The sequence below is a fragment of the Excalfactoria chinensis genome, chromosome 1, assembly GCF_039878825.1.
Source record: "Excalfactoria chinensis isolate bCotChi1 chromosome 1, bCotChi1.hap2, whole genome shotgun sequence".
NCBI lineage: Eukaryota > Metazoa > Chordata > Aves > Galliformes > Phasianidae > Excalfactoria > Excalfactoria chinensis.
Window position 1 is genome coordinate 45,402,200 of NC_092825.1, and position 16,776 is coordinate 45,418,975.

Here is a 16,776-nt window from a genome sequence, read left to right on the forward strand (position 1 = left end):
ACCACAGCCTGGGCTGCATCAAAAGTAGCAAAGCCAGCAATGAGAGGGAGGTGATCCTGCCCTTCTGCTCTGTGCTGGTGAGACCTCGCCCGAGTGTAATGTCTGGACATGGCGTCCTCAGCACAAGAGAGATACGGAGTTTGGCTGAGCTGGAGCACTGCTGGCGTGGGTTCGTGCATAGGCTCAGCATCCCGGTGTGGTGCACGTGGGCACCTGGCCTGGGTAGCTTGGGTATGTGGACAGAGACAGGAGTCCAGGATCTCAGTATTTCAACCCAGCCAGCTCACGTCCTGGGTTATCCAATGGCTTGTATAGCCCTGTTGTGGGTCATTAGTTGCAGAAGGAGCATGAAAGTAGATGGGAGAAGTCCTCCAGCTCCCTATGGATGAGCAGGTGCCCTGGCCAGCAGCATGGTTCTGCTCAGGGTGGGCACAGAAAAAGGAGACACTGAGCTTGTCCTCAGACCTCTGTTTCTGGGCACAGAAAGGCAGCGTGGGTTGTGCCTCCCTCACCCTCAGTGCCTGCTCTGGCTCCCTCCTCTCCCTACTGGCTTGAAGTTTTTATTTACTGGCCAAGGGAATGCCTGAAGGTGTTTTTGACTGGGAAGGTGGAAGACTGAGGGTGGATCGAGAGTGGGAAACAGAAGGGGGGAGGAGTCACTCATCAATGCTAATAAATAAAAGGCCCTTCTTTTTCCGTGCAGGGCCCAGGACGCTGGAAGAGCTGCCCCTTGGACGAGCTACAGGCTGGCTGGGAAGAACAGATCTGTGAGTATGCAAGAACTGCTTCGCTTTGCCTGGATGGCTGCTCGCTATTAATGCCTTGCTGGGGCTTCGCAGCTGCATACTTTTAGGAGTGATTGCTGTGTCTTGTGTTAAACTGCAGTTCTCCATTCCAGCAGGAAACAGGACAGAGGGCTGCTTTTCTGAATATCCCCTTTTTGGGGGGGATACTGTGGAAACCCCTCAGGCATTTGCTGGCGGTTCATCTCACTTTCTGTAGTTCTAATCAGTGGATGCTACTAGAAAGCAAGGGGATCTGGCTCACTGTGCCACACCAAGTATTGTATGTGGGACAGCACGGTGGTGCTGGGGAGGGGAGGTGTGTTGAAAAACCCAGGGTGCAGGCAGAGTGAACAGGAGATCATTCTTTCCAGGGGAAAATGCTCCCTGAAGTCAAGTTATTGGTATAGAGCTAGGATGTTCATTGAGTCCTTGAAAAATGCTTTGCCTCTGTGGAGAAAAAATTAAACATTTGATTTAAAGGATGTTTGCAGCACTTCTGTGGTGATAGCAGGGGATACTCCAGGGATCTGTGAGTTTCTGAAATTGTAGTGGAGTATTTCAGAGAGTAGAGGGCTCTGCCCTGAGTAAAGACAGGTAAATAAAGACAGTTTGACTGAAAAGTCTGTCAGAGTTTCCCACTCCGTAGCATCACTTTCATTCCAAAGTACTTCCCTGTGCCCCACTGTTCTCCTGCTAGGCACTGTCCCCCAAACCTCTATTTCTTGTCAGTTCCCAGAGCTGCCAGACTGTACAAAACATTCAGGAAACCTACAAAATCCACATTCAGCACTAACTCAAAAACCCTGGGCTCCAAGGAATGCAAACAATCCTAGAGCAGAGAATTCCCTTAAAGAGACCAGAGTGGTAGGTCACAGGGACAGCACACAAGTCTCAGTTTTCCTAGAGAAGATTTATTTTAGTTACAGCACAACCTGCTTTTCATCCTGATTTTAGACTGAGCACTGAAGGGGCATAATGTGGAGGATATAGAGGGAACTGATCGTGTAGGACTGAGCTGCAGTTTGCAGCTTGCATAGTCCCAGCCCCACTGCTGCCATGGGAAGTGTTGACAGACACTGGGTACCCACCTCTCCTCACTGCCTTGCCTCTGGTAAACTACTCCCCTTTGCTTTTCACCCAACAGCCATCTATGTAACAACTGCTGCTATCCCTCCTATTTAATTCTTTCTTGTGCCACAGAACTGAAAGTCAAGCTGCCACCTTATGTCCATCACTGTTTCCCATAATATTGGTCCCAGACAAGCTCTTTTGATGCTAGCAGGTGAAGTAATGTTCTCAGAGACTGCTGGCCTGAGAGATTAATCCTTTCTGAAAAGCCTTACACTGGCCACCCAGAGAGATGATGGATGCCCCATCCCTGTAGACATTCAAGGTCAGGCTGGAGGGGCTCTGAGCACCCTGACCGAGCTGTGAATGTCCCTGTTCATTGCAGGGGAGTCAGACCAGGTGGTCTTTAAAGGTCCCTTCTAATTCAAGCAGCTCTATGATTCTATGACTTCTGACTTTTGTGTCCAGTAGGACAAAGTCTGCTGGTGGCAGAGCAGAGGCAGCAGCCCAGGAACACATCGTCTCCTTTCAGATAGGTGTTGTCCCTTGGGCTGGAAGAGCAGTGTAGGACCACAGTGAAGACCTGTGGAGATATAGCTTTCTGGGTGCTGCTGTCGTCTCAAATTTCCTGATCCCTTCAGCAGAAGGAATCCCTCTGTATCACTGCTTGTCACTCCTGGAACAGTGAAGGAGGAGATGGGAAGGAACATTAGGGCTGAATTCTTGCTCCAGAATCATTCAGGTTAGGAGAGCATTGGGACAAGGAAGGGGGGCTGAGCATAGGAGAAGTGCTGGGAGCCTTATTCCCTACACCTCCTCCAGTAGCGCTGCCAAAACAGTCTGGGCTCTGTGTATCCAGACAGAGGATGGCAAGGGCAAGAAGAACATATCAAAATAAAAATGTGAAAGACAAACATGTACATTTGGGATCAGAACATGCCTCTCCCTGTGGGCCTCTGGCAGCCCCTGGAATTCCTTCCACTTGCGGCCAGGTTCCTGAGAGTGAAGTGCTGGGGCGTGCTTGCCTGTGAATTATGGCCTCTGCTACCAAACCAAGAGAGGAAGGGGTATGCCCCCTCCTTCCTGAAGCCTGACTCAATCTGCTAACAGAAGCTGTGTTGTAATGGCTCCATATAGAGTGCGTACCAACCAGCAGTCACCTTCCCCAGGTTCTTTCATGGGCACCCTCCTGGATCTGTTTTCATAATAAACATTCCACTGCTAATTTTGCAGGATCTCTGTCTGCCTTCAGTGGGAAGAAAGTGAGGCACAGCAAGAGACAGAGTGAGAGAGTCCTTGCACAATGCGTGCTCTCATCGTCCTTGTGCTCCTGGCCGTCTTGGTCATGGCCGCTACTTGCTATGGTAGGTGAGCTTCTTTTACTGGGTGGAGCAACAACTCCAACACTGCAGACATCTTCGGGTCTGTTCTGATGTGTTATACTCACCTTTAGCCCTGTAGATGTGTTCTTCTGATCTGTGGTGTGTAAAAGACTGTGAATTCCATGTGACTTACACAGGCTGTATTCTTTCTTTCCCCAGAGTCCCATGAGAGCATGGAATCCCATGAGTATCTCAGTAAGATTGCTTTACTATTTTCTTGAATTCAAAATACACTACAGACATCTCCAAGGCCATTTCCACGTACTTTATTGTGGGGATTAAATAGATGGAACCTCTCAGTTCAGGGATACTAAATCTAATGGACGACAGAGTGTCAGAATAAATAGGAAGGAGGACACAATTGCAAGCACTGTGCTTTGCAACAAATACAATAAAAACTGGAAATCAGAATCATGATATTAGATCCCTGCTGCATGTACCTAAACCAGGTTGAATAGCACCAGATTGCTCAAAAACCTCAGGAGGGTACTGCAGAAGCCAGTAATATGGGCTGTCCTTATGCAAGGATGGGGAGAACACAACTCTCTGCACCTTGGAAGAAGCAGGTGGGATGTGTGGGCAGGAGGGATCCTTATTCTGAAAGAGGGAGTTGGTGTCACAGGAGAAGCATGTGAGGGTGGAGAGTCACTCGCGAATGAGCAGAGAGTTCAAAGCTAAAAGAAACTAAACCATCTGGGAGAATGACTTCACAAAGCAGCTAGTCAGAAACACGAGTGGGAGCCAATGCCAGGGACTCTTCCATGCTACAGTAGGACTGTGTTGTTCCTCCAAAAGGACAGAAGGCACATTCAGGCCCCTCACTTCAAAATTTCCGCAGAGACCTTTGCACTGTGATTGCCCAACCTTGGAGGCAGATAAACTTGTTCAGGCCCTTCCTGTTTTCCATCATAGCTTCACAGTCCTGCTAATCCTACTGCGTGTGTCCAGACCTCCTTTGATCTGTGCTGCTTGGCACCTATTTCTTGTCCCAGCTCCACCCAGCCAGAGGGGGCTATGGCAGCAGCTTTCCCCAGGGTGGCTTGAGTAACAGGAGGACAAAAGCAGAGTGTGTGCTTCCATAGAGGTTGCATTTGCAGAAGAAGAGCTTGTCAGTGAGCCAGTAGGGCAGGCAAGAGGGAATATTAGAGGATCTTGGGTCTCACTGCGTGTGGGAGGGCAGACAAGGAGACAGTCACAAATGTGGGAGAGGCCTTTGTGAAAATCAGGTCTTACTAAATCTACTTTGAACCACTTCTTGCCTTCCCAGACCCCTTCCTCAACAGGCAAAGGGCCAATGGCTTCATTCGAGATGACACAGGACTAAGAGCTGTTCTTCAGGAGAGGTACGTTACGGCATCAGAACACTGAGGGTGGGAACATGGAGAGGTATCTCTCTGCCAAGCACAGGCTGGTACCAGGGGAGAAGCCACAGTGACACCTCAGAAGCCTCAGCCCCTCTCTCTGCTTGAGCCAACCCTGGGAAAACCATTGAATCATTAAGGTTGGAAAAGATCATTGGGGTAATCTAGCCCAAACATCAGCCCATCCTCACCATGCCCACTGCCCATGCCCCTCAGTGCTACAGCCACATGGCTCTTGAGCACCTCTCAGAAAGCAGAGAGGGTCCATGCATTCAAGGACATGTTCTGTACTGGAGTTCCTTTAAAATTTGTCTGAAGGAAGGATGAAGCAAAAGGAGAGGGAATCAGTGTGGGCCAGCCAGAAAGGAAGCTCAATTTGAGATCTTGTTCCAGTCTTCAAGTCTTGTGCAGAATTTGCATAACTTTTTCTAAATTGCAAGACCTTCTGTGGGCTTCCTTTCCTCATCTATAGAATTCAGATACAGGCAGTTTTACATCTTATGCAGGGCTTGTGAAAATAAAGGCCGAGGTGCAGAAGGGAAACCCTCTCAGCAGTACCAGGTAGCCCCTTAGCAGGAAGCTTCTTGCTGTCCTTTCTTCATTTGTGGGGTTTGGGAAGAGCAGAAGAGCTGGAGGGATCAGACTGGGGGACTACTCCTGCAGCACTGGGTTGAGGCAGGAGCCACCCTCTTATTCCCCCACCACCCTACTTAGCCTTGAAGTAAAAGGTTACCTAGGAAAGCAACCACACCTTCTGTAGTCACATTGATACCCTGGGTGTGGTGAACATTGGTATGCCGTGATCTTGGTATCCTGGTGGTAGATGCTGGGATGAACCCTTAGATCTGGTAAGGCAGAAAAGGGCCATAGACAGATATTTAAGATAACACTCCTAATTTCTTTTTGCAGGATCAGGGAACGTAATAAGGCACCCCAGGAACGTCAGAGAGAGATCTGTGAGGACTTCTACCTGTGTGAACAGTACGCTCTTAACCACGGTTATCCTGCTGCTTACAGGCACTATTTTGGGAGGAGGAGGAATAAGTAAAGATGATCTGTCCCCACCCTGGGGCTTGGACCTCAGGGTAACCTCCTAGGAAAAGCAATAGCTCTGAAACATATTCGGTTGCTTGTGCCCCTGTATGTTATCTTGCCTGCTGCTTCTCTCCCATGTAGCCATGGATTCCTACACTGTGTTAATTAGCGCTGAGCTGACGTAGCAGAGATCAGAGAGAGTTCAGGATGTGGGTGTTTGCTGCACAATAAACTGCTGGTTTGATACTATCATCTCATGACTCACAGTATTTTAGGGGATGACTTCTCACGAAGAGGCTGAGTTTCTTTATCAAAGAACCTGGTGCAGATAATGGAAACAACTCCTTACCATGCAATCACATGAGGTCTGAAAGAATGTGCAATGGTTTTGCTTCGGGGCCTACAACTGACTTATTTTAAACATCACTGGCAAATTTCAGTTCCCAAACTTTTGGACATCTTAAAATGATCTAGTGTTCAGAAGGCAGGGTGAGATGCACTTTTTGAAAGCAAAATCTCTTTGAGATTTCCTCACTTGGGTAAACAACATCTAAGCGTCTGTTTAACCCTAAGGATGAAGTTGGTGTGAAAACTTGTGACAGAAAAAACCTGTCAATGGCACTTTGTCCTTGCAGCCACCCTTTGATCCTGCTGTACGGTGCTCCTGTAGAAAGGAGCATGTGGTCCAGATTTTATTCATATTTTCTCTAGGAGTGCTGTTTTATCTCCTTTCTTCCAGACAACTTTAGCATTAGCCTTTTACTTTGAAATATTATATGGAGATTATTTTTTTTTTATTCCTTCAGCTAAAACCAAGAATGCAGACATAAATTCCCCTTGGCTCAACACCTTGTTCTTGTTGGCACAGAAAATCAGTTTGAATCGTAGAATCACTAAGATAGGAAAGACCAATAAGATCAACAAGTCCAACCATCAGCTCCTACCTGTGACTGCTTTAGACCATGTTTCTTAGTGTAGCATCTACCCTTTTCTTGAACACCTCTAGAAACAGTTACTCCATCATCTCCCAGGGTAGCCTGTTCCAGTGCATCACCACTCTTATAGGTTTTCCTGATAACCAACCTGAACCTCCTCTGGCACAACTTGAGGCCATCACCTCTTTACCTATCACTGTTACCTGGGAGAAGAGGCCGACACCACCTCTCTACCACCTTTCAGGTCATTTTAGAGAGCAATAAGATCTCTCCCAGGCTGCTGCTTCTCCATACAGAGCAACCCCAGTTCCCTCAGCCACTCCTCATCAGACTTGTGCTCCAGAGCCTACACAGCTTCACTGCCCTTCACTGGATATGCTCCACTGCCTCCATGTATTTCTAGCAGAGAGAGGCCCAAAATTGAACATAGTATCCCTTTGTACTCCTTTTGTTTCTTCTCGTGTCACTCTGAACCCATTACGGGGAGGATAGCAGGGAGCCAAAGCACTAGCAAAGGGGGGGACAAAGAGGGATTCAGATCTGAGGAGCAAGGAGCAAGTCGTGTTCTGTGTGAAGGAGCCATATGGTGGCTACAGTCACACAGAAGGAAGGGCTTCTGGGAGTGACAAGTGACTGAAGAAGTCAGTGGGTCTCCTCTGTAGCCACTCTGTCACCCCAGTGGCATCAGGGACAACAGCCAGATCTCATGTCTTCCACCCATTCTTCTCACTCTGTCTTGGAGTCAGCAGGATACAACCACAGCTCTTTGGACACCCATCGGTGTGGGGTGTGCAGGTGTAAAATCCTCAGCTCAGCAGAGCTTGTTTCAGTTCACGCAGCTCCAGGTTTCTCCAGTGACCTGCAAATTAGAGAAATGGGAAAGATTACAGCAAGCTGTCAAAGTATATATAAGATATAAAGTATCAAATTATTGAATATTCTATGAAATGAAATATAGAGCCAAATCTACCTTCCACAGTAGAAACATACATCTTTTCAGAAATATGCTTTGTGGTTTTGCCAGATTGGCAGATGAATTGTTGGGAAGAAAACAGATTTATTTATAGAAAACACTTCTGATAGGAAACTCCACCCTGGCAGTTGCTGAGGTTTTGTCCAAAGGAAAAAGTGAGAGAGAAATGAGTGTTGTGAAAAAAAGCTGTTCGTATTAGGTATATTTGCACTCTCATTTGTTCTGCGTGTTCATAAGGAGGTGAATGTTAAGACTACCAACCAAAGCACAGCTTTCATACCTTCAAGTCAACAAGTCTGTAGTGTCTGGGTTTGTCATGACACGGTGACACCACCAAAACAGAAGGCGTGGGGCTAGTGCTGTCTGGGGCCGGGTCCAAAAATATCTAGCGTTTCCAACCTCCAGTTTACCAGAATAAATAATGAATAATATCAGTTTTCAGAGGGTTTTCATTAATGTAAGCGATAATCAAACATGCTTGAGAGACTACACATTGATTAAAAAACCTCAGAAAAGTTAGGAAGAGAGGTAAGGCTGTTTGGATGACTAGCATTGTGCATTTGTGCTTTCAAGCTTTCTTTTGCAAACACGACTTTCCTAGGGTACTATCACTTCTGATAATTCTTTATTTTTAAAATGTTGCTCTCCAAGACGCTACTTCTGGATGTTGTTAGCATATATATTCAGTCTGTCCTGGACTGTAGAAAAGCTGAACATATTTTTAATCCTGAAATTTCTCTGATTTCTATGTAAGATAAAGGACCATGTTTCTAATAATCAGCAGAATCTTCAGTGGCCTTGACTGCCCTTGGGAGCCTTTTAATTCTGTAACAGTGTGTGTGAGGCTGTGGATGACCAAATGCAAAGTGGAGGAAGATGTGATCCATGTGCTGTGTGGGATGTGACTCTGGAAACTTGGCTGGCATAGTGGAATATAGGAATATGGAGTACTGGTAGACAAAAGCATCTCAGCATGAGGAGGAAGAGGAGGTTTAGTTATATTGTTCGTGTGCAGAAGCACTGCCTGATGTTTGACTTCAATTAAATGTCATTTAGCCATAAGCTGAAATGTCACCATAGCTCAGGCCATACCCAGTGACAATTCAGCATTTCATACAGAGCTACTGTATTCACTAAAATTCTGCTGAACTGAGGAGACAAAAACACTGCTTGAGGTTATTTCAAATACATGGTTGGTTGTTTGATGGGTTGGTTTGTTGGTTGGTTACCAATACTACAAGCAGCGCAGGCTGTGGATGCTCCTTGGTGAGTCTGAGCAGGGACAGCAGGGATATTTCCACATACATGGGGCTCTGCAAACACCATCATTGCTTGGGGAGCATGCTGACATGAGCTGTAAGGAGCACAGTCTTTCCGTTGGGTCAGAGCCTGCCCAGAGCCTGTTCCTGACATGTACCTCTTTTGTACCAAGTAACCATAGTCACTCAGGTTCTGAAGAGTAAAACACTGCTGGAGTCTTGAGGCTTATTTCACATTGAGACAAGAGAAGCTAAGCCAATAGCCTCCAAACTGGGAAGATTTCCAGGAAAAAAAATGAAAGGCTCCAACTTGCTATCTACCAAAGATCCCAATACTGTAAACATCTCAAATCTCTGCAATAGTTTGTTGAAACTTAACAAAGTGAAAACCTACTGTATATTTGCCCTATGAAAAACATTTTATGGATGTCTTTTCCTTTAGAGGTATGAGCATGGTTGAGGAAGAGGATCACCATCAGGTTCAGACTCATTTTCCACATGGGAGTGTCCCATCACACCAAAGCATCTGCTTCACTTCTGCATGTGCTGGTCTCTCTCCTGGCTTTCCTGCAAGAAGATGAATCACTTCTATGTTTACAGTAAAAGTTATCCAGTTGTTTTTCTTCAAGAGACCTATTCAAAATCTCAGATAATATCATCTGGAAGTGCCATGAGTCCTGAGATGGATGTCCAAATGGCTGCCAGGGCCCAATGTTTTGTGGCCTGAAGGACAGGCTTTGTTTTGGAGCTCAGACACAGGAACACAAGCCAGAGCCCTGATCTCTCCAGGCAAGTACAGGATATAAAACGATGCTTGAAAGCAGGCTCCAGAGTGCCTTGGTAACTTCCAAGAACACTCTGACTGTAGGGAGAGCAGCAAAGGCAAAGCAGACATGAGGAAGATACTGGCACCTCTGATCTTGACTCTGGCCCTGGCAGTGCTCTGCTGCTGTGAGAAAGGTAAGGAAAGAGGACACCTTCTGTGTTAACACTGTTGTATCTTAGTCTGGGAGGCTGTACCACAGTAGTAAATCAGGGGGATTTGGGGATAGACAGCTTTATCTCCTACTGGCTGCTTTCTTCTTTTGGTCAAAAAAAATAAACATTTGCATTACTGAACTGCAGCAGAGAATTCCAACATTTTAACATACTGAAGCAATAAACCAGTTTAACAGTTAGGTGAACTGGTGAAGGCATGATGGACATTCAATTTTGAATTAGCAGGGTGAGCTGCAGAGCAGAGCTGTGTCAAGAGTAGAGGGGGAGACTTTATTCCTGCCAGCACTGGAGTGTTGTAGAATCGCAGAGATAGGCACTGAGTCAAGTCTTCACCTGCTGGAAAATATGGAATGGGAAGAACTCTGGAGGGGAAAAATAACCACACCTATTGATAGTTAGAAAAAAATGGGAGTTATCCCATTGAATAAAAGCACATCCCATATGAAGATGATTTAGGCATGGTGACATTATGATCAAGAGAGAGTAATGCAGTGGTTAGCACAAGAGCTGACGGAGAGAGAGGGAGGGGTGGGAAGGTCAGAAACAGCAAGTGTTTCTCTCTGCAGCAGGGAAAGAGAAACAAAGTAGGAAGGGGCCCTGTTTGCCTGTATTATCTCATTCAGCATTAAGTTTCATTAAGTCCCTGGCATCAGATGTGTCATGATTCAATACTGGCAAATATATTTTGTTTGATCTGTGTTTTCCTCTGTCAGTCTCTTGCTCACTTTCTCACTGTTGAGTGTATCTCTGCTTTTTTTTGTTAGCTATTACTACATTCCAGATTGCTTAACAGCCCTGGAGTAACTTCTAATTTTTTGTTTTCATTTTTGAAATCCAAGGAATGTATACATTGCTTAAAAATAGAACTACAAACAACTCCTCTCACACAAAGTCTTTGTTTAAGCACAGTTTTGTTTGGTTTGTTGGGTACAGCATAGCCTGTAAGCATGCTTCTCTGCCTGTAAGCACACTTATGCCAAATACCTAGTGAAATAGTGGGAGAAAAAACTTGTGAACTTGTCCTGTGTGGGAACACCAAGATGAAGAGGAGACCTACCACATCTGTTAGAAGACAATTTGCTTGGATGTTTGTAGTGGGTATTATTAATATCATGATTAGGATTGAAAACAGAAATACAGTGTGTGACTTAGTCCTGGGAGGGTTGGTGAGCCAGATATCTCAGCCCTCAAATCTGCAAAGCTGGTAGAAATGATCCTAAAGTGTAAATCCAAAGGCATAGCAAACTGTAAATCTGATCCTAATTTTTGGCCCCAGTTCTCTTTGCTGTCAATATCTTGTGATTTCTACCTAGATCCAGGGAAATCTCTCTCTCTCCAAAGGTAGGAGAGTTGTTCAGCTATCTAAAGGGGGGCTGTAAGAAAGAAAGGGACAGATTCTTCAGTAGGGTCTCACGTGACAGGACAAGGGGAAATGATTTCAAACTTAAAGAGGGGAGATTTAGATTGAATATAAGGAAGCAATTTTTTACAATAAGGATGATGAGATTCTGGCACAGATTGCCTAGACAGGTGGTAGATGTCCTGTCCCTGGAGACATCCAGGCTGGAGGGGCTCTGAGCACCCTGATCGAGCTGTGGATGTCCCTGTTCATTGCAGGGGAGTTAGACCTGATGACCTTCAAGGATCCCTTTCAACTCAAATAATTCTATGATCTTCTGGTCCTGTCCATATCTTGGGTTTTACTCAAAAACTTCCCTCTGGCTGTTCCTGCTCTAAGCAAGGATGAGGATGGAGGAAAATGAAGGTCTGCCTCAAGTTTCCACTGTGATGTATGGTTACTGTGTCATTTTACCTTGTTGTAAGGAAGATGAAATTAAATGCATTCAACCATAACAGGTGAATTTTGTGGTGGATAATTCTTTCCCTACATTCTTGGTGTTGATAAAACCTTTTTGGGGAGGGACTGGCCTATTGGAAGAGGGAGGGAGCTGGATTCAATCAGTAAGCAGAGTGATTCACATAGAGAGAGAAGCAGAAGAGCAGACAGCACAAGCAAGCTCCTGTCTGTCTGTCTGTCTGTCTATCTTGCAGATCCCAAAGAGCCCTCAGGATCTCCAGGTGCTGCCAGTGAGTATATTGTTGTGACTGACGCTTAGCTCCATTCTCCTGTATCTTCTTCCTTTCTTCACTCTGATGGGTACAGTGGATGAACAATAATCGTACTGCATCTCCCTTTCATGAAACAGTGTGATGTAGGAGGAGCAACATGTCTGGTCTCTGTGCTTCTCTGAGCTGGCCTCAGAAACTTCTCTGAAGAGACTACTGTGCCCCCAGCCTCTTACAACAGCAGAACCTGACCCAGGGCCTCCAAACAGTGGTCTTTGGATCTGCTGGTCAGACTGTCCATTGCTTAGGACAGCAGAGAAGAAAGGTTTTGTACTGAAAGCAAGTTCCTTCCTTGGCAGCTGAGGTTGAAGTCTTTCTTCTATTGGGTTGCACATGTCACAGGAAACTGTATACCTTGGAGTGTCCATAGGTTTCACAGCAAGCTGAACCTGACAGAAATCTGAATGGAAAATCTCCCTGGTTCTTCCTTGTGTTTCCTTTTTCACACTTTAGAGTGTAATGTTGCTGCTGGTGAGCATGAAATTTGGTTTTTCTCCAGTGAGCCAATGCAAACATGGACTGGGAAAGTGAAAAAAAAAACAACCAAAGTGTTCAGAGAAAGGGGGTGATTTCTGACAGGCTGTTATTTGGCCATTCCTGTGCAATCAATATCCTGTACAAGGGAACCTGACTAAACCTAGGAGACGGAAAGCAAGCCAAGACTCTGAAGTTACCTGGGCTAGAGAAACCTGGGCTAGTGTGCCGTTCCTTTCATTTTCTCCTTATTTGTATTTTATTCTGTCATGACTTTGCCTACTGAGCATTTGCTGTGGACTCAAATCATGCTGTATGATAAAGGAATGGAATTTAAGAAAGAGCCATTGTTTCACATAGATGTGCAGGTTGGGGTGAGGCAGGAACCCAGCTGTGGGGCTTTGAGTGGAGAGTTGAGTGTGGTGAAGTGAACTGGCAGTTGGGTTGAGCTGCAGCAGTCATCTGCTTGTGAAGAGAGAGAACAATCACTTTTCAGAGGCTAGGCTGGTCTCTGATTTGTACAAGCCATGACCCTGCATCTCTAACCTGCTGTGTTCTCTCTTGGTAGGCATCACAGTTAAAAAGGAAGTTGCCAATGCGTTTGTGAAGAGGCAGAAGAGATTCGACATGTATGAATGGTAAAATCACATGAGCCAGGCTGAGAGTTGGGCTCCAGAGGACTTTTTGGAAGAGGGGGTGGGATGTGGCAAAGCAATTCTTTGCTGTACATCTAGACATCATGTCTAGAACTAAAAAGGCAGTAAGAGACTGCCATTGATAGACAAGTTGATCTTTTTTCACAAATAACCTTTCAGAAATTCATTGCTGGTCTTCATTATTTCTTCCCATGGAGGGAGACAGAAGTAGCTAATGGGGTCATCAGGGTACAAGTTAGGATCTGCTCAAACCTGCAGAGACATCAGCTCCAAATTCCAGGACCATGAGCATCATCACAGGTCCCTGGCCATTGCCTCAACCTCCACAGCTCTGTTGCAATGGTGGGGATAAATCTGAAGCTGTAGGTCCTACATCCATATCTGCAGAATATCCATGGTGGTGAGGCACTGGAACAGATTTCCCAGAGAAGATGTGGATGCCCCATCCTTGGAGGCATTCAAGGCTAGCTTGGATGGGGCCTGGGCAGACTGATCTGGTGGGTGGCAGCTCTGCCTGAGGCACAGGGGTTAGAGCTCAACAGTCATTAAGGTCCCTTCCAACCTAAGCCATTCTATAATTCTACGATTCTACGATCTAGGCAGAGAGATTTGGAGAAGTCCTAGATAAAAACATTTGGAGAAATTTGAGCAAGAATGCTCTTCAGATGTTTCCTAGAAGGAACTGTTAAGCCACAGCCTCCTGTAGACCCGTGTCAAGAATAGTTATTATTCAATCTGTCTTTGGATTGGAAGGACGATGGTTTTATTTAGATGACAGAAAATTGCAAGTTCCCATCTACAGAGAAGAGGATAGTAGCAGGGAGGCAGAGGAAGTCACTCATGTTGAAACCTGGAGGGATTAAAAACAAAATGAAATTCAGATGAGAAACTGTACTGACTGCCTCAGTACAAGTGGGTCACCATAAAAGTAGTTTCAGCAACAAGCATAAATGAGGAAGGACTTAGGTAGAGAGAGCTTGCTGTATTATTCAATCACAAGTTAAGGTTAGTCTGGAAATACAGAGGCAACAAATAGAACTCAAGGATGCTGTGGGGAATTTCCAGTACAGAAATAAAGTGATAATTCCTGAGATACATGAAAGTATCTCCTGTAGCAGTATGTGCAGGAAAGATTAACTAAGTCTGCAAGAGGAGATGAGAAGGGCATCCAGTGAGTGTAGCTGAGACTAAAAGATTTGGGCTTGCTCAGCATGGCAAAACAAAGCTGTGAGAGGGAAAGGATTGCTGTCTACAACAAAAGAGAAAGTGATAAGACAGAACTATGTAAACTAAAGGGGGAGAGTGGTGAGCAGGAAAATGAGCAGAAACTGAGCACAGGTGAAAATAAGCAAGAAATACTAAAATAAAATAATTATAGAATGACTAATATATATGTATGTTTTAAAAGACCATCACATAGCTGGGGAATGAGGCTGGGGACAAAGACAAAACAAAACAAAACCCCCAACACAATCAAGCCAAAAACTAACTCTTCAAAACTCTTAAGTGCTTCTACGGTCTCCTTTGCTGGTGAAACTTCAAGGACAGTTGTTTCAAGCTGGGTTCAGTTCCAACTTCTCCCAGCATTTGTCAAGGAGGTCTATCCTCAATGTAGGCAGATATTTAAGCTGCCACGAGATGACCCCTGCTGGAGCATTTTGGGGAGTCACTCCTCACGTTGCTGGAGTGTGAAACCTCTCCAATTCCATGGACTGAATGTGCAGAACAGCATCTTTCTCCTTGTTCACTCCAGGTACTCTGAGTATTACAAAAGCCCAATGGAGCAGATGCGTGAGCGTTGTGAAAGCTACCCTCCCTGTGACTATCTGTCTGACCAAGTAGGATTTCCCATGGCCTACAACCGTTTCTTTGGGAGATACTAAGTCGGATGATTATTTTGATCATCTGACAGTTCTGAAACCCCCAGCAGAAATAATCTTGTGTATAGAAAGAAGGGAAGAAGGACATCTACACTGGGACCTTCTTCTATTGTCACCCTTGCCAGCTGAAACAAAAAGGCAATGACTTCTACTTGTCTGGATGCATCAGCTTTCTTGCTTTCATCAAAAATGTTTATTTTCTGTTATCTTCTGTAGTATTTTCAGTGCCACCAGAAATGTTTGAGAATACTCTGTGTTACCTGCTTCCTTTGTAAATGCTATTACATAGCCAGAAGTCACATCCCAGTATACTCTTCTTATTATTCTATCATAAAATTGTCCTGTATAACATCAATGTTTAAATCCCCAGAAGTGTGTCTGAAGGCTTTTAGATGAGCCCATACATTTATGTGCTACATTCAGTGACTGTGAAAAATGAATTGGAAATCTCCTATTGTTTTTGTTACAATTGATTTCTGGTGAAACTGAATATATCGAAGCAGGACAACAACAACAACAACAAAACCTGTCTCTTTCTGATGCTTTAGCTTTTGTGCTTGAAATTAAACATGTGAAAATATCTACCCAAAAGCAAACGAAATAAAACAGTGAACTTCGTGAAATAAAAAATAAAGCCTTTCAGTGGTGGATTGAAGTTGGGACAGCATTTTGTTCATTCAAGGCAACCTCTCTTCTTCCCTCTGCACTACTTCATTCTGTCTCCCTGTATGAATGTTATGCATCAGCAACTTTCAGCAGGCTCCCTTGGCACAGTCTGTCAAAATGTATTCCCTGAGGGGTAGATGGCAAATCTACAGTAGACACTGTTGAGCCTCAGGAAACTGAAAAACACCAAATCTCTTTGCTTTCATGTAAGCTGGTGCAACCTTTCCCAGATGCTGATTGCAATAAATACTTGTTATGTAAATAGTTGGTGTGCTGCTTTTCTCTGCTCCTCTGGACAGCCTGTTTCTGCTGTTAAGATGACCGGAAGGTAGAGCAGGATCCAGATTGATGAGATTTTCTTCCTCCTCTTCTGCTCCATTGCAAATCAGAAACCAGAGAATCAGAGAATTGTTTGAGTTGGAAGGGACCCTTAAAGGCCATCTGGTCCTTGCAATGAGCAGGGACATCTACAGCTCAGTGAGGGTGCTCAGAGCCCCTCCAGCCTGACCTTGGATGTCTCCGGGGACAGGCATCCACCATTTCTTAGGGCAGCCAGTGCTTCGATAAATGGCTACACCAAGATTCAGGTAATGACTCCTATACACCATTAGAGTGGTGGAGAGGATAGATAGATTTTTAATGATTTGTTGCCTACTGAATTCAGCAGTTCTCTGAAAGACCCTACACTAAGTAAGGATATGGGAGTAGTCTACACAGATGGCTGCTGTGTGCGTAGCCCTCCTTTAGCAAGCTGTTATGGCTTGCTCTGGGTATACTGACCTTGGCCAAGGAGAAAATGTTAATAAGTATCTCTGCTTGTCTTGGTCAAATATCTGAGAGCGGTTCCTCAACTGGCAAAAAGTGATGCTCGCAGAAAAACTCACCTTTGAAGGCCATCTAATAAAATGAACAATGTTCTCATTGAAAGCAGTGAAAATGTTGCCAAGAAAATATCAAAGAGATTAGTGAACCCTCAGTATCTGCTGCATGAATGTGAGGGTTTGTTGTTGTTGCATTTTTTTTTTTTTGTTTTTTTTTTTGTTTTGGTTTTTTTTGATAAAAAGAAAATCAAAATTTCTGTCAATATTTACACATTTCTGTTAGTTTTACATTTGTCTCCTCCTTTTGATAAATATTTTTTTTCTGGGGAGGTGAACATTAAGGCCTTGATCATTC

The 16,776-nt window shown here is 44.9% G+C and overlaps 2 protein-coding genes across 2 annotated transcripts; both read left to right on the plus strand.

Annotated features, from left to right (window-relative positions):
- Positions 1 to 634: 634 nt before the first annotated feature.
- MGP (matrix Gla protein) lies at positions 635 to 5,883 on the plus strand. The gene is made up of 5 exons (XM_072350314.1): positions 635 to 767; positions 3,087 to 3,217; positions 3,395 to 3,430; positions 4,503 to 4,578; positions 5,506 to 5,883. The coding sequence occupies exons 2-5, from the start codon at positions 3,157 to 3,159 to the stop codon at positions 5,642 to 5,644; spliced, it is 312 nt and encodes a 103-aa protein (XP_072206415.1). The 5' UTR covers positions 635 to 767; positions 3,087 to 3,156; the 3' UTR covers positions 5,645 to 5,883.
- Positions 5,884 to 9,283: 3,400 nt separating this feature from the next.
- Positions 9,284 to 15,858, plus strand: LOC140262102 (osteocalcin-like). The gene is made up of 4 exons (XM_072356269.1): positions 9,284 to 9,758; positions 11,850 to 11,885; positions 12,967 to 13,036; positions 14,808 to 15,858. Exons 1-4 carry the CDS (start codon positions 9,692 to 9,694, stop codon positions 14,935 to 14,937), a joined length of 303 nt encoding a protein of 100 aa, XP_072212370.1. The 5' UTR covers positions 9,284 to 9,691; the 3' UTR covers positions 14,938 to 15,858.
- The last annotated feature ends 918 nt before the right edge of the window (positions 15,859 to 16,776 follow it).

What these genes read in the sequence shown, in the direction of transcription:
- LOC140262102 (XM_072356269.1), top strand. Translation starts at nt 9,692, where the DNA reads ATGAGGAAGATACTGGCACCTCTGATCTTGACTCTGGCCCTGGCAGTG. An exon ending in GCTCTGCTGCTGTGAGAAAG is followed by an intron (nt 9,759 to 11,849) that starts GTAAGGAAAGAG and finishes TCTATCTTGCAG; the next exon opens with ATCCCAAAGAGCCCTCAGGA. An exon ending in AGATTCGACATGTATGAATG is followed by an intron (nt 13,037 to 14,807) that starts GTAAAATCACAT and finishes TGTTCACTCCAG; the next exon opens with GTACTCTGAGTATTACAAAA.
- MGP (XM_072350314.1), top strand. Translation starts at nt 3,157, where the DNA reads ATGCGTGCTCTCATCGTCCTTGTGCTCCTGGCCGTCTTGGTCATGGCC. An exon ending in GGAATCCCATGAGTATCTCA is followed by an intron (nt 3,431 to 4,502) that starts GTAAGATTGCTT and finishes TTGCCTTCCCAG; the next exon opens with ACCCCTTCCTCAACAGGCAA. An exon ending in AGAGCTGTTCTTCAGGAGAG is followed by an intron (nt 4,579 to 5,505) that starts GTACGTTACGGC and finishes TTCTTTTTGCAG; the next exon opens with GATCAGGGAACGTAATAAGG.